At 42.0% G+C, this 26,490-nt stretch overlaps 1 protein-coding gene across 8 annotated transcripts in view; it reads right to left on the reverse strand.

Moving 5' to 3' along the window:
• The window catches only part of MAP3K4 (mitogen-activated protein kinase kinase kinase 4), a 183,442-nt gene that overhangs the window by 141,875 nt on the left and 15,077 nt on the right, over window positions 1-26,490 (reverse strand). For 2 of the 8 annotated variants that reach the window (XM_077486670.1, XM_077486666.1), the window contains exons 1-2: window positions 14,614-14,780; window positions 3,442-3,632 (exon numbers count right to left, since the gene is read on the reverse strand). In XM_077486670.1, the coding sequence (XP_077342796.1) occupies window positions 3,442-3,632; window positions 14,614-14,666 (244 nt within the window). In that variant the 5' untranslated portion in view covers window positions 14,667-14,780. Of the gene's footprint in view, window positions 1-3,441; window positions 3,633-14,613; window positions 14,785-26,490 lie in introns of those variants that run through there. The other 6 variants (XM_077486669.1, XM_077486664.1, XM_077486662.1 and 3 more) reach the window with 6 other exon arrangements.

Here is a 26,490-nt window from a genome sequence, read left to right on the forward strand (position 1 = left end):
GCTATAGCGCGGATCCCTAGTGGTTAAACTGCTGGCAACAGAAGTAAGTACAACCCCTAAGTGAAAATGTCCAAATTGGGCCCAAAGTGTCAATATTTTGTGTGGCCACCATTATTTTCAGCACTGCCTTAACCCTCTTGGGCATGGAGTTCACCAGAGCTTCACAGGTTGCCACTGGAGTCCTCTTCCCCTCCTCCATGATGACATCACAGAGCTGGTGGATGTTAGAGACCTTGTGCTCCTATGGCTGTGTGTTGAGTTATTTTGAGGGGACAGCAAATTTACACTGTTATACAAGCTGTACATTCACTACTTTAAATTGCAGCAAAGTGTCATTTCTTCAGTGTTGTCACATAAAAAGATAGAAGAAAATATTTACAAAAATGTGAAGGGTGTACTCCCTTTTGTGACCTCACGCCTGCAAGATGAATCTGCTACAGACGTTCCTGTAACCGGGAAATGTGTGCATTTGCAAAATGGACCCAAAAGTTAGTATTTATTTATATGAAATCTATTCTCATCTCAACTGAGCAGACTGGCAAGTTTCTTATAATTTCTCATTTAAAATGCACTGTGTCCACTGAACTGATTACACACAATATACAAAAACATTTTGCAAACACTTATGATGGTTGAATGGTTGGCTAATAAACAAGCAAGCATCGCTTCCTGTATATGACCAGCTTCACAGGTACAATAAATTGTTTGGATTAGTAAAACATGAGTAAAGTACACCGTGGCCAAAACTTTCACTGTGGTAATCGCACACAATCTACAATTCACTGCAAATTTAAAGTGATTATAATGTTTTTGTTTCTCCCCCCCCCCCCCCCCCTTTTAAAATGTCATACTTGCCTGTACACATGCAAACCCATTGCACAGAGCAACCCCGATCCTCCTCTTCTGAGCTTCTCCACCAGCAATCTCGGCTCCTCCTTTCAAGTGCCTTCATAGTAAGCTGCTTTAGGGGCACTCATGCTTCTCTGCAACACCCCAGTTCTCTTATCACTGAATTTGATTGACAGCAACAGGAGACAATTGCGCCTGCTGCTTTCACCAAGTCCAGGGAGAAGGGACAGAGAGAGAAGTGCTGCTGCTCTTGGGCGCAGTGTTGGATTGAGATCGGAGTCTGCACGTGAAAAGTTCTTTCACCTTAATGCAGAGAATGCGTTATGGTAAGAAACCTTTAGCGTTTACAACCACTTTAACTATAAAGTAGTTGAAGTCCAACAAACATACATATAACTCCCTATCTGGTGGCTGTTATCTCTAAGGCCTCACTCACACCAGCACATTAGGATGTCCAGGGGGGAGAATGCATGTGTTTATTAAGGCCAGAAAGATCCTGGAAGCATCAGATGTTTGCATACAGCCACCTGTACAAATCAATGATAGGCTGCAGCTATACGCATGTCACCACACTTCTAAGCATTTTCTTTTTGTACAAGGACAGATGAGTTGCCCTGTTTGCATCCAGGGCAGTTCAACTTTCACCTGTGCCCGTGCAAACACTTGAATGTGCATTAACATAAGTACAGCTGCAGGTTGTCATTGATTTGTACAGGAAGCTGTATGCAAAAACACCTGTCACGCCTAGGCGCCTCCTGCTAGAATAAACATAGGCCTTCTTTATGATTTTTGGCCTTCTTTACCTGTTTGAATGAGGTCTAAACACTGGACTAAAATATTAGTTTTTTTCTTCTATGAACTGTAAGTGATTTTACTGAAGTATTTAGTTAACATAACACCGAGTGCAATAGTATGTGCTAAAGCTGGGGTTTTTAAAAAATGGAAGTCTAAGTTTTTTGTTGAAAAAAAAAAAAAAAAAAGACTGAGAAGGGAATTGTAACCAAAATGTCAGCAAAACAGACTAGTAACAGTGGTGGAGATAAAAAAAAAAACCTAATCATATGCATTTCAATTTTAGTATAGCTTTTTTTTCCCTCTTGAAAAGTGGTACAACAAAAAGCTAAAATCCAGCCGATAAGACATTAAATATACTTCAGAAAAGAAGTCTCCCAAGAATGCCCTCCTGTCCTTCTCATGGTATTCAAGCTCCCAGCTATCCTGGATTGTAGCAGTGAGGCTTTACGACAATAGAATTGTGAAAGACCTGGGGCACCCCTGGAGAACTTGTAGTCACTGGGCTGCCTGCACAGTGTCACTCCACCTTTTGCTCAGACATGTAAACATTGTGGGGCGGCAGCAGGCCTTGATTCCTATTTTTCTCTCCCCTAGACCTGCTAAAAGTCCACAGAGGCAGAATTAGTTCTGTACTGACAATGTCAGAAGCAAAGCAAAAAAAAAAAAAAAACCCACACATAATGCATGTATCAATTTGCATACCTTGCTGCTACCATCAAGGAGAGCTGAGAACTTGAATACTGTGAGAATGCAAATCACTAGAGCACATTCTTGTGGGATTTTTAGCTCCCAGCTTTACTAGGAGGCAGTGGTTATGTCACCCACACCTTATGAAAACATAGGGAACTGAGGCTGAGGCAAGTACTTTTTTTAAACAGCTTTTTTAATGTGTATTTTGGGGGTGGGGGGCTCTCAGCAAAGCAGGCCTTGCATGAAAAAAAAAAAAAAAAAAAAAAAAAAAAGGTCCACTTTGAGCAGAACAGAAAAGCAGAAGATGAACAAAGGTCAGCGTTCTTTATCACTCAAGATTACTGACAGCACAAAACTTCAAAATCCTTCCCATGGCTAATAAAGCTAGAAAAATCAATCCACAACAGAACAAAAGCATTATAGTAGCCGATAATAAATGTTATCATATTATTAAGAAATACAGTTTACTCGCCGTAACTAAAAACAGAGCTCAGATGCAGTTGCACAGGGGCACCAACAGAGACAGCTGGCATTTACAGGCACTGTATGCCTTGAAGTCGGCACCATCACAAAACGCTCACCCTGCCCCAGCAGCATAAATATATTCATTGCAGATATTAACCTGTATTTTAAGTTCTCTTGCTCTAATGTTAAGGGTCTTCATCTTATTGGAAGGGATCTTCCAATGATCTTTGGAAACATTTACCATCTCTCTATAATTGTAATTAAAACTCAATTTAAATTGTAAAACCGTTTTTGAATGCTTACATATTCATACACTTTTTCTGTAAAATTGTATATGATCTTATATTAACATGTCATATTGGGGAAAAAAAAAAAACAGTTAATGGAAGATGCCTCCAAGTTCGCAGTTGCAATAAGACAGCCGAACAGTAGCTGCTTATTTCAGGCCATCTCTCCCAGAGGCTACTTGCAGCTGTATGAACTAAAAGACAATAGGAGGGCGTCCTCCCCCGGCTAATGCAGTTGTGTGTGTTCCTAGCAGCAGGGAATCAAATAATCTATTTATGCTCTTTGCCCATGGTGAATACAAAATAATATTCCAAAATGGCAACATATACATTTACAGAATCCCTGATAACTGACCTTTGCATAAGGAACGGCTAACCGACCTCCCAGAGCTGTACCGTTGATGTTTGCTTGACATGCGTTTCATCTGTCGGGGAGTGCTGGGAGGAGAGGTGCCATAGAAGGTTTCTGCATTTGCTTCATCTGAAAACTCGTCAGCTTCACAGCCCAAACTGTCTCCACCAGCATTTTCGGTTTTGCGCATGTGCCTGGAAAACAACAGAAAAATAGTCTAGCAGATTGTGCTAAAACATGTTTTCGTCCCAAACTTTGAAAAAACAAAAACTATTTCGGAATGCAGAAAAAAATTAACAAATGCAGACACCTTGTCATAAACAAAGAAAAACCCCATCATGGTTTGAGCAATGAATCACTACCGGTATATACAAAAAACACAACAGTGACATACATAACAATAAAGTGTTTAGAAATGCACCATGTTTATAATTTGCAGTGGTTATGCAGAAAACAGATAACACAAGATTATATATATATATTTTATATGGCCTGTGTGAATATATGGAAATGATGACTAAATGTGACAATTAAAGCCAGAATAACAGGCACTTTAACATTCCAAGCTCAACTTGAATATTTTAAATTCTCTCGTCAAAGAATACGTCGGGAAAAAAGTTGGACTATTACATAATACCAGGCTTGCACTAGGTCTTTCCGTCAGATGAAACAATCCATGCAATGAGTGTATTAAATCCCTTAACGTCAGGGTAGGATATCATCCATCGATCAAATGGAACAGTAGATGGGATCGGTGACGGATGGTCTAAAAAGTGACTAAGTAGTCCAGAATCCTCAGAAGAAGCACATTGCCTGAGACAAGCTCAAATTCCCACTGCGGGAGGAAAGCTTTACAAAAACAGGATTTCTTCTTTTTCCCAGAAGTATAAAAGAAAAACAAGATGCTAACACATTATTTGGTTAAGAAAGCAAAAGCTAAAGTTCTCACCAACCTTTCTACAACAAAACAAGACTATAAAGCACCAAGGGTCAGAATCTCCACATACAAACATCTTCCCCACCACATATGTAAACTACCAACACCCCCTCTCAGCACAGCTACACAGGCATTGGCTGGCTTGATGAAAAACAGGTAAAGACAAAACCACAAAAAACACAACCACTCCCTGGGAAATGCATACCATTATAGGTGTTGATGTAAAACACACTATTGTGTAGGTACACAGGAGACAGAGAGCATTTTGATTGTCTTATAGAAACTATGCACATAGCTGCATTTAGGGATTGGTACATTTTAAAAAATATTTTTTATTTTATTAAAGCGGACCCTGAGGCTGTTCACATCTGAGTGTTTTCAGCTCAAAAATGCCAGAAAAAATGCCCAACACGGCACAATCACGGTAAATTTGCGTAACTTTGAAACACTCAGGTGTGAATGCAGCCTCAGTCATTTTTTTCATCTTTCCATCTATTAAATTAAGGCTCGGTTCACACAGGGGCGACTTCGCCGCCTGACAAGTCGTGCCCCGTTCTGTACTATGGAACCGTTCTAATAGGAGCGACTCAAGTCACTCCGACTTAGAAAAAAGGTTCCTGTACTACTTTGGGGCGACTTCAGGCGACTTGCATTGACTTCTATACAGAAGTCGTTTTGAAAGTCGCCGCTGATCGTGTGCAGGTCGCGGCGCTGCAAGTCGTGCCGCCCCTGTGTGAACCGAGCCTAAATCTTCTGCTTTAGTTGTTTTAACTTTGGACAGCAAAACATTTTTTTCTGCCAGTAAATACTTTATACAGCCCACTTCCTGATCCTAGGCTTATGACATCATGCACAGCTCTCTCAACCTCATGAGAATTTGCCAGGAGGGGGGGGGGGGGGGATGAGTCATAAGTAGGCCAATCAGAGCTGCAGAGCTGGAGGTGTGCCTCTGTGTAAATTCAAGAAGTGAACAGGCAGCAGCTACAGCTGCCCACAGTTCAAATGGTTGCAGCCAGACTCAGTGGAGGGAGATTTCTGCAGCCTATTTGGCAAGTACAGAATCACAGTATATATAAAATAGTATGCACAGTGATTGGAGAGAAGCTTCAGAATGGCAAAGATGTTTTTATTACAAACTATGTGAGCAGACTGAAAAAGAACTTGTATAGTTCAGAGCAGTGCTTGCACAGGGTGACACTGTGGAAGCACAGATAACAAGGTGCCAGCGTCCCAAAAATTGTTTATTTGGAAATTTAAATACTAAAACAAGGTGGACTTTAAAAGGCATGCAGGTAATAGATCTAAAAAAAATTTATTTCATTTTTATCTCATTTTATTATTCAAATATAAAAAATGAAGTCCAATTTTTACAAATAAACATACAGAAGATGATTCTTTATCAGTATACCCTACACAAATAGATATTGTTGCCAGCCTTGCCTGGGTGATGATTTGACGCCATACACCAGCGCTGACCTCCACCTACAGGGCACTCCATTTTTGGATTGGCTTACCTCTAGCCCCCTTGTGATACATAGGCAGGGTGTCTTTCTATGCCTTGATCGTTACTGTTTTATGGAAGGCTATTTGAAGTTCAGCCCTTTATTGGTGTGATGTCCTGACTTTTACAATTTTTACTTCAAACTTCCTTTCATATAATTGGGCTGCTCTATATATATGATTATATCTAACAGCTACCCATTGTTATGAAATTATTGCTTCTGAGGAAGCGCTCTCCATGCACAATAATCCGCTATACCTGGATTCACACTTGGACCCACAGTTTGCTGAATATCCATATTCCTGTTGTAAGACTAATTAAGAACCTTTTTTGCCCCAATATATGGATTCTGCTATATAATATGCTATGTGGTGTCAATATCTATTTTTGTAGGGTATACTGATAAAGAATCCTATCTTCTGTTTTTTACGTATGTTTGTTTATTTGTAAAAATTGTACTTAATTTTTTAGATTTGAATAATAAAATGAGATAAAACGTAATTTTTTTTAGATCCATTACCTGCGTGCCTTTAAAGCCAACCTCGTTTAGTATTTAAATTTCCAAATAAACAACGTGAGCAGACTGCAGTTCCTCTTTAACCCCTTACCGACCAGCCGCTGTCGTTATATGGGCCGCCAGCAGCACGGTCATACTGCGGGAGCATGCCTGTGGGTCGAGCGGACTCTATGTCCCGTGATCACCTAGTACAGAGGTAGAACGGGGATCTGCCAATGTAAACAAGCAGATCCCCGTTCAAACAGGGGACAGGTCAGAGATCTTCAGTTCACAGTGATTGTGAAAAGTGGTCTCTGTCATGTCCCAGTGAGCCCACTTCCTCCCCCAGGTGCCACTTCCCTTGATTTCTTTGTCAATATCAACGCCTCAACTATCAACTTGTCCCCCCAGTCTTTCCACGTGATATCTGAATGAACTGGCCATACATTATACTAGTGGTGCATCAAAACGTATGTACTAGTACCAAAACCGAAAATGTAGGATGCACTTGGCTGAAAACCAAAAATGGACAGTTTAAAAAAAAAAGAAAAAATTAAAAAAAAATATAGATTTGTATTATATTTGACTTTTTAAGTTACTATCATGAATTTAAACAAATGTGAATTTATTTCAGGCATTGGCACCGATAACCCCAATTTCGTCTGATAATTGTTTCGGTGCCCATTATCGGCACCTTTTTTCTGTTGGCAAAAAAACACTGAAAATCCTATTTTAGGCCAATAACTTTCAGTGGCTGAAATTTGAGTTTTCAGATTGCAAGGGCCTGCCTGACTGCATACAAATTGAGGGAGGGAGCCAAGAGCCTCTGCTCTCATTTCACATTGCTGAATCGATATTAGAATGCACATCTGTCTAACCACAGATAATTGTTCCATGTGTGATCAGCCTTGGACAATGTCAACCTGTCACTGATTTCTAAAGGTTTTCTGCCTGTGGCCGACTAGCAACACCTGGATATACCTGCTGCAGTAATACGCTGATCTTGGTACTGTACGGCCCCAATCAACTGTGTGCATGAACCCTTAATGTAATAGAAATATTCAGTCATGTTATAGTCAATGTGAGTATAACATGACTGACTATCTTCTGCCCTGCCCAAATTATACCTGAATTGATAACTTTCAGAAGAGAAAGTTGGCACCAGCCTATACACAAGCCTATTTTTGGCAAAGAAATGTTGTGTACCTTTTCTGCAGATGAAGTTGCCACAGCATGTGCAGATTCGATTTGCATTCAGACATTTTTGGTAAATTACTGCATGCCCAAAGCAATGCACTGCTCTAAGAAAGCCTATGCAATTTGAATGGACTGGCCACATGCCACTATGCAGGTTTTACCAAATGTGCCTTTTTTCTTAATCTCACTTTTCAGCACACCACAAAGCACAAATGGTTTACAAAAGTCCATTGGGGTGTGCCTAAATGCAAAAGTGTTGTGGGGTGCCGAGGTATCATTCGAAATGTAACAAAAAAAAAAAAAAAAAAAAAACTGATAGGGGTTCTTAAAAAATAAATGAACACTTTAAAACAGGGATATGCCATTAGCAGACCTCCAGCTGTTGCAGAACTACATGTCCCATGAGGCATAGCAAGACTGACAGCCAAAGCATGACACCCAGAGGGAGAGACATGATGGGACTTGTAGTTTTTCAACAGCTGAAGGCCAGCTAATTGCATATCCCTGCTTTAAACTAACTACATACTCAATAATGCAGAACCAGAATTAACTCCTTCAGATCCGTGCTATAGCCGAATGATGGCTACAGCGCGGATCTGCTTTGCCGGGAGGGCGTCAATAGACTTCCCCCCTTTGCAAGCTGGTCGCGCCTCCCTGCAGGGCGATTGGCGTGTGCTGTGAGCACCCAAGTCATCAAGACTCAGGTGATCATAGCTCAGAATATGGGGTCGATCCCAACCCCTTACCACGTGATCAGCTGTCAGCCAATGGCAGCTGATCATGTGATGTAAACAGAGGTTTATGGTAATCGTTTTTTTTCTTCTCATGCTGACAGCACAAGGAGAAAAAAAAGCTGATCACCGGCTTCTTTTGAAGGAACATCAATCCCGAGCAGGGAGAGGCAAAGCCGCCTCATATGTGCCCACAGTGCCCACCAATCAGTGCCCACCAGTACATCAGTGCCACCTATCAATGCCCACAAGTGCCACCTATCAATGCCCGCCAGTGGTGACAATCAGTGACACCTAACAGTGTCTCCTACCAGTGCCCATCACTGCCACCCATCAGTGCCCATTACTGCCACCCAGTGCCAGCTATCAGTGCCACCTATTAGTGCCCTTCAGTGCCCCCAGTGCAGCCCATTAGTGCCCATCAATGCAGCCTCATCAGCGCACATCAATGAAGGAGAAAAATTACCTGTTTGCAAAATTATCAAACTATAAAACGGTTTTTCATTTTTTTTTTATTCGGTCTTTAACCACTTGGGATCCGCGCTATTGCCAAATGACGGCAACAGCGCGGACCCACATTTCCGGGACTACGTCTATTGACGTCATCCCGGATACGAGCGGCCTGCGCGCCCCCTGAGGGGCGCGCGCGGCGCGCTCTGTGATCGGCGAGTCCGTGAGACTCGCCTGATCACCGATCCGTGCAAGGGGTCGATCCCGACCCCTTATCACGTGATCAGCTGTCAGCCAATGACAGCTGATCATGTGATAGAACGGAGCCGGTAATCGGCTATTATTCCTCCTCTCGCTGACAGCGCGAGGAGAGAAAAAAAAAAGCCGATCACCGGCGGCCGTGATCGGGACATCAGTCCCGATCACGGCCAGCAATACAGCTGACCACCTGCCCCCTGCCAGTGCCCACCTGCCCACCGCCGTGCCATCCTGAATAAAAGTAAGTGCCCCCCATCAGTGCCCCCATCAGTGCCCACAGTGCCACCTACAATGCCACCCACAGTGCCACCCACAGTGCCCACAATATGCCTCAAAGGTGCTGCGACCCAGTGCCGCCCATCAGTGCCCAGCAGTGCCGCCCATCAGTGCCCAGCAGTGCCGCCCATCAGAGCCACCTATCAGTGCCACCTATCAGTGCCCATCAGTCCCATCTATCAGTGGTACCTATCAGTGCCCATCCGTGCCACCCATCCATGCCACTTATCCGTGCCACCCATCCATGCCATCTTATCTGTGCCCATCTTTGCCCATCAGTGCCGCCTTATCTGTGCCTATTAGTGCCGCCTTAACTATGCCTATCAGTGCCCACCAGTGCAGCCTATCAGTGCCCACGAATGCAGCCCATCAGTGCCCACCAATGCAGCCCATCAGTGCCCACCAATGCAGCCCATCAGTGCCCACCAATGCAGCCCATCAGTGCCCACCAATGCAGCCCATCAGTGCCCACCAATGCAGCCCATCAGTGCCCACCAATGCAGCCCATCAGTGCCCACCAATGCAGCCCATCAGTGCCCACCAATGCAGCCATCAGTGCCGCCTAATCAGCGCACTTCAATGAAGGAGAAAAATGACCCGTTTGCAAAATTTTATAACAAACTATTAAAACATGATTTATTTATTTTATTTTTTTGCATCTTTTTTTGTTTGTTTAGCAAAAAATAAAACTCCCAGCTGTAACTAAATACCACCAAAAGAAAGCTCTATTTGTGGGAAAAAAATGATAAAAATTTCATTTGGGTACAGTGTTGTATGGCCGCGCAATTGTCATTCAAAGTGCATCAGCGCTGAAAGCTGAAAATTGGTCTGGGACTGAGGGGGGTTTAAGTGCCCAGTAAGCAAGTGGTTAATTAAAAAAAAAAAATACCTAGGAGGTGATCAAATACCACCAAAAGAAAAGAAAAAGCTCTGTTTGTGGGAAAAAATGATAACAATTTCACTTGGGTACAGTGTTGTATGACCGTGCAATAGTCATTCAAAGAGTGACAGTGCTAAAAGCTGAAAATTGGTCTGGGCAGGAGGGGGGTTTAGGTGCCCAGTAAGCAAGTGGTTAAGCAATTCAATCTCAGCAAGTGAGGAAAGAAACCGAGAAAGTGAGCTTGCATAATTATCTGTTTAAGCAACATACAAATAAAGTAATGTTATAGTCAATCATTGGCTTGGAAATAACATTGTATTAAAATAATTACAAGGCAGTGCAGCATTATTTATCATAGAATGGGTGGAGTATACTTCTGTTCTGGACATTTTCAAATCAAAATTACCACACAATATTTTAAAATGCTGCCATTTTATATCTGCCCAAAACTAAAACACCTGCAATTTGACTTAAACGTCTGAGCAAACTTCAACACCCCCTCCCCCATCTTCCGATGCAGCAGGGAAAGTCCATTCATTCCAAGATTGGATGTTAAAAGCAATGAAATTATATCATATCATCCTATGTTTGTTAAAAAAAATAAAAATCTACTAGTGTATGGCCAACCCACGGGTTGCAGGAAAGAAAGTCACACGATCCCCCCCCCCCATCAATAACTACAGTGCTGACAAGGGAATCCCTGCTGCGGAGCAAATGTCTTCTCCCGGCGGGCGATAATCAAGGCAGACCGCGCACTTACAGATTCCTGGGCTCAACATACATAAAATAAGCTGGTTAGGACCGCTGGACACAACCTTGAACACCCATGTAGTAGAGTTTAAATTAATCATTCTTTCCCCCTCACGATCTTAAAGAGGAAGTAAACCCTGATGAGTTTACTTCCTCTTTCATTCCCTGCAAAGGTAAAGCATAATGGACTACTATGCATCGCATAGTAGTCCATTATGTGTCACTTACCTGACACAGGAGCCAGCGAAGTCACCGCTGTCGCCTGTAGTTCCGAGCATCCATCTTCTTGGTGGGTCTCTGTGGGTCTCGCTGCTCCGGCGCTGTGATTCGCCAGAGCAGCGATGACGTCACTCCCGCGCATGCGCACGGGAGCCGACACTCGCGGCCTTAATCTAGGCTTACCTGTAAGTCAAAGTGGTTTCTAAGGGTTTACAACCACTTTAACAAAGCATGTTCCAGATTCTATGCAGAGTTCTCTGCTCAAGCCGACAGATGTCCAAAAAAAAAACCCACACACAACAAGCAGCCTGCCAAGTTTCCTCAGCTGCTGAGCCAACTATAAACATTGTAATGTTTTGTTCTTTAGATCAAAAGGTCTGTAAGAGCTCCTTCACACTGACATGTCTGTGTACGGAGCCCGCTCTGCTCAGCGGGGGTTCGCTCCATCGATCCCCACTGAGCAGGAAGTTGACAGGTCTGTCTGTGTACACTATAATATATACACGCACGCACACACGCACGCAGAGACCCTAGAGAATAAAATGGTGGTTGTTGCAATATTTTATGTCGCATTGGATTTGCGCAGAGGTCTTCCAAATGCAATTTTTTGGGGAAAAAAAAATACACTTTAACCATTTCCCGACCGTCTCACATACTTTTGCTGCTGCAGAATGTCTCTCCTGGGCGAAATCCTGTACGGGTACTGCTTTGCCCGCGATCACGTGCACGAGAGCCAGCACGGGGATGTGTGCGTGTGTAAACACACAAATCCCTGGGCTGTCATTGGAGAGGAGACAGATCGTGTGTTGCTACCAAGTAGGAAGTCTCCTCCCCTAGTCAGTCTTATCCCCAGTTAGAACACACTGAGGGAACACATATTTAACCCTCTGATCGCCCCCTAGTGTTTACCTCTTCCCTGCCATTGACATTTACACAGTAATCAGTGCATATCTATAGCACAGATGGCTGTATAAATGTCAGTGGTCCCAAAAATGTGTCAAAAGTGTCCAATCTGTCCATCGCAATACCAAAAAAAAAAAAAAAAAAAAAAAAAAAGAAAATAAATAAAAAAATCGCAGATCACTGTCAGTAGTAAAAAAAAAAAAAAATTATAAAAAAAGTAATGTCTTTCCCATAGTTTGTAGACGCTATAACTTTTGCACAAGCCAATCAATATACACTTATTGCGTTTTTTTTTTTTTTTTTTTAACAAAAAATATGTAGAAGAATATATATTGGCCTAAACTGATGAAGAAATTTGGGGGATATTTATTCTAGCAAAGTGTTAAAAAATATTGTTTAACATTTTTTTTTTTAAATTACGCGCAAAAAAATAAAATCCACAGAGGTGATCAAATAACACCAAAAGAACGCTCTATCTGTAGGGGGGTGGGGGGTGGAAATCTCATTTGGGTACAGCACTGCATGATTGTGCAATTGTCAGTTAAAGCAACATAGTGCCATTGTAAAAAGTGTTCTGGTCAGGAAGGGGGTAAAATCTTCTGGGGCTGAAGCGGTTAATACATTTAAAAAAAAATAAACCGTTAAGTTAGCTGAGTTTGTCTTAGTTGCATTGCTCCACATTACAGATTTTTTTTGTAAATAGCAAACACCTTTAACCGCTTCTGGACTGCCTACCGTCATATGTCGGTACTTTGAAGGACGATATCCTTATGGCAGCAGCTAGCTGCCATAACCCCTGTATCCTCTTCTTCAGTGAGTGGTCCGGTTTAGATAAAAGTGATCACTGGGGCGGATTTGCCACAAAATCACTTGACGGCGGGAGAGGGTAGCAGCAGAGGCGATCGTGTCCTTCTTGTGGCTTGACATGGAGACGAGTGAGGGGGAAGATGGCCCCCACCTCTCTCCATACCATTGCAGGGCGGAAGCCATGTCAAAATGTCACTTCCGCCCCTAGCTCTTAAAAAGGACCTTTTTTTATTGCATTTTAATGTAAATATGAGATCCGGGGTCTTTTCGACTCCAGATCTCATATTTAAGTGGTCCTGTCGTGCTTTTTTGTATTAGAAGGGATGTTTACATTCCTTGTAATAGAAATAAAAGTGACAATTTTTTTTTAAACAGTGTAAAAAAAAAAAAAAATTGTAAAAATAAATAAGAATTTTTTTTTCTTTTAAAGGCGCCCCATCCCGGCGAGCTTGCTTGAAGAAACGAACGCATATGTGAGTAGCGCCCGCATATGAAAATGGTTTTCAAACCACACATGTAAGGCATCGCTGCAATCAGTAAAGCGAGAGAAATAATTCTAGCCCTAGACCTCTGTAACCAAACATGCAACTTGTAGAATTTTTTTAAAATGTCCCCTATGGAGATTTTTAAGGGTAAAAGTTTGTTGCCATTGCATGAGTAGCTGCAATTTTGCAGCACGACATGTTGGGTATCAATTTACTCGGCGTAACATTATCTTTCACAATCTAAAAAAAAAATTGGTCTAACTTTACCGGTGTCTTATTTCTTCATTAAAAAAAATTATATTTTTTTCCGAAAGTGCGCTTGTAAGACTGCTGTGCAAATATGGTATGACAGAAAGCATTGCAACGAGCGCCATTTTATTCTCTAGGGTGTTAGGGGGGGGAAAAAAAAAAAATTGTATAATGTTTGGGGATTCCAAGTCATTTTCTAGCAAAAAAAAAAAACCCTGTTTTTAACTCGTAAACAACAAATCTCAGAAAGATCGGTCCTTAAGTGGTTAACTTCAGCAGTTTTTGTATCACCAATGTACAGACTAACTTTTATATGCTGCAGCCTGAAGAAAATAGCTTTTACTACAGAACAGAGGTTTCCACCCAGCCACTCAGGGATATCGGAGTCAGAGGGATGACAGTGTAAAGATCAGAGATCATACTGCTTTAATAGTACTCTTGCCATGTAATACACAAAAATGTAATAAAAATGTTCTAGAACTGGTAAATAATGTAAGGCATGTTCATTTCTGGATTGAGGATCTCTAATAATCAAAAAGGTTTTAACTCATTTTATTGTCAAAATAATCTGCATTTTCTCAAAACATTGGCCCTGTAGTGATCTACCCTTATGCAAACTGTGCTTTGTACCCAGCATGTTTAAGAATATCTGCAAAAAACTTTGCACATAAAAACGGACGAATATTTTGCAGTGAGCATGTTGTGTGGATCCTTTACTAAATATTAACATAAATTTCTCACTTACCCACATACAATAGAATCAAAATTACAGGCTACTTAACTTACTGTATACTGTATATATGACTTCCATTAGGATAGAATTATTTTTTGCAAAAACATTTTTTCCAATCATAAAAAGTAAAATCTCTAACAAAGATCATTCTCACCAGGTACATCTGAAAACAGAATAATCAGTCAATACCGGCCATACACAGCAAGAAATGTTAAAAGAGCATCTCTTTGTCAGGCGAAAGTGTGACATGCAGAGTCAACTCATAAAAAGTGCTTGTTAATGCACAAATAGTATCAGACTTACTGGAAAATCTCTGCTACCTGGCACCACGGCTTCCTTTTGTATGGAGAGTACATCAAATTCCAAAGCCATCAGCTAAACTGGAAAGAAACTTGCAGCAGGTTGTGGCAGTGCCGCATTGTGGTAGAGGATGGCCGGCTGTTTGATTGCCCATCAATCTCAGTGTGACATCTACTTAATAAAAGGCCTGCCTAAACCCTGTGCAGGGACAAAAAGAGGGTTCACAATAATAACACACATCGCCCCATGCACATTTAGGATCTCAAACTGATCCAATACAGCACACCATTCTAAAAGACATCTGACAACAGATACTCACCGCACAACTTTCTATTGAAAAGAAATATACTGTCTGTAGACTCCATTTAAAAAAAAATAGAAAAATATTTAAATTCGTTTAAAAACAGCGTTTTAAATGCTCCAGATTCCAGAAACAGACTCCAATCCCTGGATATTCAAAGTTCTGAATACTGAAGAAATGATTGCTGCATCTGAATAAGTCAGTAGGAAACATCCTACATCTGAGTCACGCCACACTCCACCCTGATTTACTTAAAACCTGGTCTGAAATATCAGGTCAACAATAAGCTGCAGCATCATACAAGCTTTCAGAAAAGTACAAGTAAAGATTTGAAAAAAATATCAGGGTTCAGAAAACAGTCCAATGCATTATTTGTTTCCTTTTTGTCTAAAAGCCTAAAACTGAATCTTAAAGCGGGTATATACTCGATTTTTTTTACTTTTACCTATAATAAGGCTTACCTGTAGGTAAAAATATATATATATATATATATATATATATATATATATATATATATATATATATCTCCTAAACCTGTATGGTTTAGGAGACATTCCCCTGGCAATAAGCTGCTGATTGCAGCGGCACATGCCCACAGGGGTTTCTCGGCTGGAAGCCCAGCAGCCTTGCCAGAAATAAATCGTACGTGGGAGTGACGATATCGCTGCTCCGGCCACTCACAGCGTCGGAGCCACGATATTCGGAAGACACGCCGAGGGAACACGTCAGTTCCCTCGGCGTGTATCTGGCGAGATGTCGGGGCCTCGTTCTAAGGTAAGTATTCATAAAGAGCTAGTATGTGGCACATACTAGCTCATTATGCCTTTTCCCTTGCAGGTATGAAAAAAGAAAAAAAAAAATTCAGCAGGTTTACTACCGCTTTAAAGCGGTATTAAGCTCAACATTTTCAAAACCAAAACAGTAACATATTGCAGCTTACTAATAAATAAGATGTAGTGGCTGCATTCGTTTTCTTTTTAAGGCATTATCCTGGTGGTCTGACCAGTAACAATCTCTTGCCTTAGGGTCAGGGTGGATTTGATTTAAATCATAATTTTTAACCAATTCTGGACCAGCCGCCGCAGTTTTACTGCGGTAGGTTGGCCTCGGCTGGGCAAAATTGACATTACCTTACGTCATTTCGCCTTTTGGCCACTAGGAACAATTGCGCCCGCAGCATGTGCCCGGCGGGTGAGATGACCACCAGACACCCACAATCACTTGATTGAACATGATTGAATGATAAAATCAGCAGAGCTTCCCCTCATTTCAGAGCTACCCCTTATATTTAGAGCGACTGCACTTGCAGTGCAAAGTGGATTTGCCTTTTGTAAATAACCCCCAATGTCTCCAGTGTATGTTTTATTAAAAATAAGCCATTCTATACTATATTTCCAAGCGTCGCTCACGTGACCAGCCACTGCACCCTCTCCCAATCTGACAGGTACAGCGGGAGGGTCAGAGAAATTCCTTTGCTGACATCAGTCAGGAGAAGGAGGGTAACGGCCGGTCATGTGAGCAGTGTTAAAAAACATAGTATAGAACGGCCTATTTTTAAATAAAACAGATACACTGGAGAGATTGCATTAAGGAAGATGTGCGAGTGCCAGAAAATAATAATAGGTTATTTCAGCAGGAGTGGAGGTGCAGACCCCAACAGAGACGACAGGCAGGTGGGGAATAGTTTATAGGAGAGAGCGGATGACAAAGGCATGTAGACTGATCACGGTGTCAGGGCTCAGCAGCCATAAAAAGTAAAAATAAAAATAAAAAAACATGGCCGGTTTATAAGGGGGGGAGAGCAGAACCAGAAATGATCAGCCAGGTATTTCAGGTTATACAGGGGGCCAAATGACACAGCACAGGCACTGTGTTGTATAACATGCTTTAAGGGAACAGGATCAATTTTTTTCTAGGGTAACGAACACTTTAAGGTCTGGAGACTGGCTAGGCCACTCCATCACCCTAATGTTTTTCTTCTTGAGCCACCACTTTTTTGCATTGGCGGTATGTTTTGGGTCCTTGTCATGCTGGAAGACCCATTCACGACCCAGATTCAGTTTTCTGGCTGAGGGATGATTCTCAGCCAACATTTTACAATACATGGCCCGTCTTTTGGCCCCTCAATGCAGCAAAGTCGGCCTTAACTTTTAGCAGATAAACAGCCCCAAAGCATAAGGTTTCCATCTCCGTGCTCGACTGTAGGGATGGTATTCTTAGGGTCATAGTATTTTTCTTTCTCCAAGCACGGTCAAGTCAAGTTAATGCCAAAGAGCTCAATTTTGGTCTCATCTGACCACAGCACTTTCTCACATTTCTTCTCTGAAATATTTAGATGGCCATTGGCAAACGTCAAATGGGCCTGTACATGTGCCTTCCTGAGGAGGGTGACCTTTGCGGGCACTGCAGGATTTAAATCCATGGCAGCGTATGGCGCTACCAATGGTTTGTTTGGCAACTGTGGTCCCAACTGCCTTGAGATCATTCACAAGCTCCTCCCGTGTAGTTTAATTCTGGTCTGATCCCTCACTTTTCTCATGAACATTCTTACCCCATGAGGTGAAATCTTGCATGGAGCTCCAGACCAAGGGTGATTGACAGTTATTTTGTATTTCTTCCATTTCCGAATATTCGCTCCAACAGTTGTCGCCTTCTCACCAAGCTTCTTGCTGATGGCCTTGTAGCCTATTCCAGCCTTGTGCAGGTCTACAATCTTGTTTCCGACATCCTTTGACAGCTCTTTGGTCTTGCCTATGACGGTGAGGTTTGAATGGAAGAGATTCTGTGGATAGGGGTCTCTTATACACCTAAGGAGTTGTCGTTAGGAGTGCCTTAAAATTGACAGGACTAATCGGTGTACCACAAGAGCACATACTGTAGCCAGTCTGTGGGAGCCCGAATCATGGTTGGTTGGTTGGGGATCAAATACTAAATTTACTTACTGAACTGCAACTCAATTTATAACATTTGTATCATGTGTTTTTTCTGGATTTTTTTCGTTGATAATCTGTCGGTATCATTTAAAATACATCTGAAAAAAAAATTAGACCCTTAAAGGGGTTGTAAAGGTAAAATGTTTTTCACCTTAATGCATTCGGACATTGCCTGCGCCCCCCGTTTTTCTTACCTCACCCCTCGAAAATCCCGCGCTAGCCCCCGCTGTCCTCTTCACCGTTCACCCTGGCCGCTAATTGGCTGGAGTGGATGGATGGAAAGCAGCGCAGCCATTGGCTCGCCCTGCTGTCAATCACATCCACTGACGCGGAGCACCGGGGGGTGGGGCCATGTGATACAGCCGGCAGCTATAGCCGCTCGCTGTATCACGGGAGCCTGCCCGCAGATGCTTCTCACCATGCGAGGGAGTTCACATGAACGTGAGAAGTACCTGTGGGAGGAAGCCGAGACAGCCACCGAGAGACCCCAGAAGAGCAGGTTCGGGGCCACTCTGTGCAAAACGAGCTGCACAGTAGAGGTAAGTATAACATGTTTGTTATTTAAAAAAAAAAAAAAAAAAAAATTACTTAATTTCTTTGTAATTGGGCAAACGTTTTTTTATCCTTATAATAAAAGGGTTTTACACTATTTTGAGTTTTATTTTTCCCTTTATGATTTCGATCCCCCTGCCTCTGAGTCCTTCCTCTGGACCTTTGAGTTAAGTGTCCGGGAGTGAGTCTCCTTCCCAAGATCTTTTGAAGCAGTGGAACCAGGAGGACATCGAGGAACCCCCCCCCCCCCCCCCCCTGGCTGGAAGTGGTGTCTATTTTCATAAGTCTCGTGTGACCCTCTGTAGTGGGGGGTCATGCCTATCTGGTAAGCAGCAAACCTTATCGTATGTTGGTGGTGGACTGAACACAATTTTTTCCATTTTGGACCTCTACGAATATTGCGGTTTATCTTTAGAGGATTTTTTATTTAAAGCTCTACGTCAACCATTCTGGTGGTTTTTATACACGGACTTATTGTTTATACACTGGGTGTTTGTGTTTTTCATTTTTTATGTATTTATAGGTTTATGCTATGGAACTTTACTGTATGTGCTAAATTGCAGTGGTTAGATTTTGGGTTTTGAAATATTAACACATGTGTGTTTTGTATCACGTATGTATATAGGGTTGCCATACCCTGTATAATATTCATTCTAATATTATTGCACAAGTAGTTGTATTTGTTTAGCGCGGCTTATGATTTTTCGTTGTACCTATTCTGTATTTATGTGACACAGTGAAGCCGCAGCTGAACATCTTTACTATATAAGAAATTCACATATATTTTTCATACATCCTTTTTTTTTATTTATCTCTTTCACCTTAGCGCAGTTTTTCCCCTTTTTTTTTCTTTTTTTAATTGGGCAAACGTGCAGGGAGTCAAAATGATTTTACCCACTGTATGTAGTTTTAGCATACTTTTTCCTTTTAGCGTTCCCTTTCCACACACAGTAGATTCATAATGGGTTATCCTTCCTACAGCCCTACTCTTGCAACGTATTTACTTTCCCAAGTGACTTAGGTGGTTGCCATGTACAGTTGTGGACAACTTTGTCCTACCTTTACAGCTCATTGAAACAATGCTTCATTGCTTCTAAAATAGAAGGAGCAAAAAAGCATTTTTTTTACCTATATGTACATAGTTTGTTATAGAGCAGGAGTCGCCACACTTAACTTCAAGGGCCACATCGTATATTTTACGGTCATGGGGCAAAAAAATAAAAAATCATTTATAAATAAGCAGCAGTGGAACAGAATAAATTACCGCGGGGCAAGATTTTGTACCCATTTCCTCCGCCCACACCAAAATTCTGCAGCCTCCTGCATGGAGGTTAAACTGTCGGCGTCCATGGGGTCTTACATCTTTTATCGAAGTCTCCCTGTGTCTCCATCACTCATCAGCGTCTCCATGCACATTTGTGTCCCCATCAATCATCAGGGTCTCCTTGCAAATTGGTGTCCACTTCAGAGCCCCCCCCCACTTGTCCTCATCACCAATCAGTCTCCACATACATTTGTGACCTAAACAGCACCATAATCCCCCCCCCCCCCCCCCCACACAAACAGTGCCATTTATATCCTTTGCAGCTACCTTCTATCCACGGAGTTCAGCTTTAAGGCCCCTTTCACACGGACGGATAGAATGGTGCTTTTAGCTGCGGATTTTCTAGTTTTCTACAGCAGCTAAAATGCTTTCCTATGGCCCCATTCACACACAGCGTTTAGCTGCGATTTCGTTACATGCGGTTCGGTGGGAATAGAAAAAATAGAATTGAATGCGTCCAGGTGAGTTGTAGCGCAGCTATATGCACATAACCGCAGGTAATCGCAGTCTTTTGTGTCAACTGCGGATAGCAGCGTGAAAAGGGATTCAAGGGACCAAACAAAAAAAAAAAAGGTTGCTATGGGAACGACTATATTAGATAACTGCAGCTGAACGCAACTGCACAGAAACGCACATAAAACGCAGGTAATTGCACTGTACAAATGCAGCTGATCGCTGTGCCTGGAGTCTTGAATTTCACAGAAATAAACATGCTAAACTGCGGCAGAACAACCGTCCATGTGAAAGGGGCCTTACTAGAGAAAAAGTAGTCTGAGGAGATTACAAAGGAAATTATAGAGCAGCATGTCAAAAAGACCCTCTCCAAGCAACTTGATGTTCCTGTGACCAAGGTTACAACTTACAAGTATTAAAAAGTTTAAGGTCCATGAGAGTGTAGCCAACGTCCATGGATGTGGCCATAAGAGGAAAATCTAGCCCAAGCCTGATAGAAGGATAGTGCAAATGGTAGACAAATAGCCAGTGAAAACTTTCAAAGAGATACAAGATTAACTCCAAGGTCAAGGTACACGAGTGCCTGGTCCCACCATCTGTCACCTTTTCAGTAACAGTGGGTTCAAAGGAAGACAACCGTGCAAGACTCCACTGTTGAAAGGAAAAACATTAAAAAGTCATTAAAAAGTTTGTTTCCACCCTCTATTCATCCACCCCCAATCTCATATGATTATGGTGCAAATATCTGATACAAGCTTAGATGGGAGGAGCGGTGTGGGGGGAAACAGGAACTGTCCTGTATGGGGGATTGTGTTTAAGTTTTTGTACATTACATTTTTTGTAGATACGTACTGGAAAACTAGAAACAAAGATTCTGGATTTTAAAACAGTATAGGCCCTTAAAGTTGAATTCCAGACAAAAATGATATTCTCCCACAGATTTCTATAGTTGCAGGCATCCACTTCTGTATTACCCCCTTTCTACTTCTGTAAATGGTCGATTAGAAACAAAGCAATCCAATTAATCCATTCGGGACCCCTCCTCTCTTGGTCAGATGATTGCTTTCAGCAGGCAAACGTCACTGCTCACTCACACTTCTTCCCTGTTCCGTTGTCGGTCTCATATCTCCCAGCCAGCCAGGTCCGCTCTGCTGCGCTCAGTCCCACCTCTCATGTGAGGTATGTACATCACAGGCTTGTGTGCAATTGTCTGTCTCAGTACTTTCACCTCTTATCCCCCCTTCCACTCACACACCTTCTCATGAAAAACAGAGCTAGAACAATGTGCATGCCCACCAGCAGCTCTGTGCTTGCCAGTGCAGAGGGACTGCAGTCACGTGAAAAAATAATAAATAAATTAAAAAATAAATAAATAAATTATAAAAAAAAGGGACAAAACCAGAGATTTTTAACTTTTGGAGCATATCAGGAAGGCCATTGATTGCTTAGGGTTGCAGTGGCTCTTTCAAGGAATTGAAGCTGTATAAACCACTTTCATTTTAAAGTTTTACATAGCTACACCTACAAAAAAAAAAAGGCCAGCATGAATTGATCTAGCAGGATTTCATTTTCTGACAAAAGTTTCACATTGAATTGAATCTTCAGATTCTACAAAGGAATTAGAAAATAAATAAATAAAAATAAAATAAAAAATGGTAACCATGCTGACTAGCTTAGCCATACCGGCAGTGTAGCTCTCTAACAAACAGCAGAATTCAAATGGCCCTAGCAAATGACATTTTAACAGTGCATATTTAGAATTCAGTGTCAGAGAGAAGAAATGTATGTCCTTCCCTTGCCAAAGTCTCTGTTCCAACAGGTTTAACACATGGTGCTACCGACAGCCATAAAGGTGGTTTCCTTCAGACCAAATTAAGGTCAAATGATCTCCTCAAAGGAGAATTTGCACTGCCTGCAAAACGCAGGGTGTTAGAAGCATACCACAGTGCAAACATGTTCGGACAGGATATCATGCAGTAAAATTAGGAAGCGACTAATTCCATAAAAAAAAGGTAGCTGTAAGAACACTTCATAAGCATGAGATTACAGAACATAAACACTACACAATTCTCACAAGAATATACATTGATAAGCAAAAAAAATAAAAATAAAATAAACAATACATAATTTAACATAAAAACCTTTTGTATTGTACTGTAATTGTTGTCTCCCCTATACATTGTAAAGCGTTGCGTAAACTGTTGGCGCTAAATTGTTAATAATAAAAAAGGTAATTCTGTCATTAAGATTCATGTAAACAGCAGCTGACGCAATTAAAAATCGCATAATGGATTACAAATCAGCGGAGTTTCAAGATCCAGTTGCATTGTTTCAGGTTTTCCTTAAAGTGGTTGTAAAGCCCAAAGATTTTTTTACCTTAACCACTTAAGGACCGAACCTCTTTTTTAGATGTGTTTACAAGTTAAAAAAATAAAATAAAAAGGTTTTATTTGCTAGAAAATTGCTATTGCTTAAGAAAAAAAAAAAAAAAAAAAATGTATAGTGTTTGGGGGTTCTAACACCCTAAAGCAGGGGTTGACAAATTTGCTTGGAATCTAGGAGCCAGCTTAAAAAGTTAGGAGCCAGGTCCGTGACGGCGATCCGGACCTGTCCCTGGCCTGACATGGAGACGAGTGAGGGGAAGATAGCAGCGCCGTCGCCGACCCCCCCGTCCCTGCCCCCCCCCCCCCCCACCCCGTCTCCAAGTCATTGCCCATAGCTCTTAGAGGGACATTTTATATATTTTTTTCAAATGACAATTTTTTTTTCAATTGCATTTTAGTGTAAATATGAGATCCGAGGTCTCTCTGACCTCAGATCTCATATTTAAGAGGACCTGTCATGCTTTTTCTATTACAAGGGATTTTTACATTCCTTGTAATAAGAATAAAAGTGACACAACATTTTTTTTAAAAGAACAGTGGAAAAAAAAAAAAAAAAAGTTAAAATAAGAAGAAAAAAAAATAATTTTTAAACGCGCCCTGTCCTGCCCGCATATAAAATCGGTGTTCGAACCACACATAGGAGGTAGCACCGTGATCGGTAGAGCGAGAGCAATAATTCTAGCCCCAGACCTCCTCTGTAACTCAAAACATGCAACCTGTAGAATTTTTTTAAACGTCGCCTATGGAGATTTTAAAGGGTAAAAGTTTGTCGCCATTCCATGAGCGGGTGCAATTTTGAAGCGTGACATGTTGGGTATCAATTTACTCGGCGTAACATTATCTTTCACAATATAAAAAATAATTGGGCTAACTTTACTGTTGTCTTATTTTTTTATTAACTAAATTATTTTTCCCAACAAAAGTGCGCTTGTAAGTCCGCTGCACAAATACGGTGTGACAGACAGTATTGCAACAACCACCATTTTATTCTCTAGGGTGTTAGAATAAAAAATATATATAATGTTTAGGGGGTTCTAAATAAAGGGAAGAAAAGGCAGGTAATATAAAACACTCAGAGGAAGCTTCATTAGAATTACTGGTCTGTCATACCAACGGCGACCACAAGAGGGCGCCAGATTCCATAAGGAATCATAGGACCGCAGAAGGCCTCAAAGCCGCGGCCTAAATTTTCGGCCGCCGGCGGAACGGCCCGGCGCGATCACGCTGGGGGGGTCCACAGAGACAGGATACCCCCAGCTGTGCTGCCCCAGGCGCGAGGTCGCTATTTCTAGTCGCCAATGCGACCTGGCGACCGGGTTTTGTCGAGCCCTGCCCTAAAGAATAAAACGGAAGTCGTTGCAATACTTTGTCACACAGTATTTGCGCAGCGGTCTTACAAGCGCACTTTTTAGGAAAAAATACACTTTTTTTTTAATTAAAAAATAACACAGTATAGTTAGCCCAATTTTTTTTTAATATTGTGAAAGAATGTTATGCTGAGTAAATTGTTACCCAACATGTCACGCTTCAAAATTGTGCCCGCTCGTGGAATGACAACAAACTTTTACCCTTAAAAATCTCCATAGGCGACGTTTAAAAAAATTCTACAGGTTGCATGCTTTGAATTAGAGGAGTTTTAGGGCTAGAATTATTGCTCTGGCTCGCAGGGATACCTCACGTGTGGTCTTTTTTTTTTTTTACACACCGTTTTCATACGCGGGCGCAACTTACGTATGTGTCCACTTCTGCAGACAGAGGGGAGGAGTCAAGAGAGCCAGCATGGGACTTGTAATTCCAATGCCTAGAGCAGATAAGTATAGACATATTTGTAATTTTTCCTTTTTAACCACTTGCCGCCCGCCATATAGCAATATGACGTTGGCAAAGTGGTTGCAATATCCTGACATCGCCAGGATATCAACCCGATGCACGCCTCCCGGGGTCCGCATCGCTTCGATTGGTGTTGCGGTGTGTGTCAGTCTGATCTAGGTAGAGAGTCTGATGGTGTCTCTACCACGTCATCAGCTGTGCCCAATGACGGCTGATCACAGTGTAAACAGGAAGAGCTGTTGACCGGCTTTTCCTCACTTCCGTCTGTCAGACACGAGGAGAGGAGAGCCAATCGGCTGCTCCTCTGACGGGGGGGGGGGGGGGGTGGGGGAGTCTTTGCTGATTGATTCTCAGCGCAGCCCCCCTGAGGATGCCCACGCCAAACCACCACTAGTCACCACCAGGTATGCAACCCTAGACCACCAGGGATGCCAATCAGTGCCCAACAACAATGCCTGCCAATCAGTGATGTAGTGTACATCAGTGCAGCCCCATCAGTGCAGCCCCATCAGTGCAGCCCCATCAGTGCAGCCCCATCAGTGCAGCCCCATCAGTGCAGCCCCATCAGTGCAGCCCCATCAGTGCAGCCCCATCAGTGCAGCCCCATCAGTGCAGCCCCATCAGTGCAGCCCCATCAGTGCAGGAGAAAACGTACTTATCTACAAAGCTTTGTAACAGAAACCACACAAAAAAAAAAAAAACACACACACACCACACACACCACACACTTTTCTACATTTTTTGATCTTTTTATTTGTTTAGCAGAAAATAAAAATCCCAGAGGTGATCAAATACCACCAAAAGAAAGCTCTATTTGTGGGAACAAATCACCCGATCCGTCATCACCCGATCTCCCATAGGGGGGAGCGGCGCTGTGACAGGTCCGTCCCTGCGCAGTGTGCAGAGACAGACCTGTCATCTTCCTGGATATCCACGGGGTGGATCAGCACTGATCCGCCCGTGTGAAAGGACACTTAGCGTTACGCAGGAGGTCTGGCACTAAAATGACTGCTCTCATTCTGACGTTCACAGCCATACCTTACATGTGGTGCAATTGCCGTTTAAGCACTTGCCTCCCAAGCCAATTCTGACACTTATCTCCTACATTTAAAAATACATTTTTTTTTTTGCTAGAAAATTACTTAGGGCCCCCAAACACATTATAATATATATCAACCTGGAGCCTTCCAGCAGAACTATAAGTCCCATCATGCCTCTGGGAGTAACTGTTAGCCTTGCAATGCCTCATGGGAAATGTAGTTCCACAACAGCTGGAGGGCCCCAGGTTGCCTGGCCCTAGGGAATAAAAAAAAAAAAAAAAAATCCATATGCTACGCTTTAAAAAAAAAAAAAAATTTACAGGTCACCAGTTTAGAGTTACAGGAGGAGGACTAGTGCTAGAAATATTGCTTTCATTCCAACATTTGCCTCGATACCTCACGTGCGCTTTGACTGTTTACATATGTGGGTGCAAACCAAATATGCATTTGCTTACGCAGGAGAAGGGCCACTTAAAATAATTTATTAAAAAAAAAATTTTTTTACACTTTCCCTTGAATTTTTTTACTTTTTGGTCACTTTTATTCCTATTACAAGAAAATGTAAACATACCTTGTAATAGGAATAGGGCATGACAGGTGCTCTTTATGGAGAGATGTGGGGTCTATAAACATGACAGGATCTGTTTTTCTTTTTTTGTTGTTGGGGGTTAACAAACGCTTTAAATCTGAGGATGTCAGAGGAAGGTGGGCAGTAATTGAGGTAGGCAAGGAGCAGTTAGCTAGGATGGGCAATGCACCCTGTTAGAATTATGAGTTTAATTGCTTTGTAGGGTGTTCATGCGGTGTTTCTATGATAAGCAATAGAAGAGTTAGAGAACTGCAGCAAAGCTTGTCTGCTTGTACTGAATGTAAACCACAAGGGTGCAGGGATAGATCAGTGTTATTCCAATGAAATATTTTCCAAGTTATTTCCTGGAAATAAACATTACTATGTGGATAATACAAAGATACCCTGTGGAGCAATGAAATCAAAACTATTGATCTGAGCATGGACATCAATGTGTTTAATTACCTTTGTTTTTAAAGCTGTCACACTATAAAG

The sequence above is a fragment of the Lithobates pipiens genome, unplaced genomic scaffold (genome assembly GCF_037356315.1).
Source record: "Lithobates pipiens isolate NorthernLeopardFrog02 unplaced genomic scaffold, aLitPip1_a1.2 Scaffold_18, whole genome shotgun sequence".
NCBI classification, from domain to species: domain Eukaryota; kingdom Metazoa; phylum Chordata; class Amphibia; order Anura; family Ranidae; genus Lithobates; species Lithobates pipiens.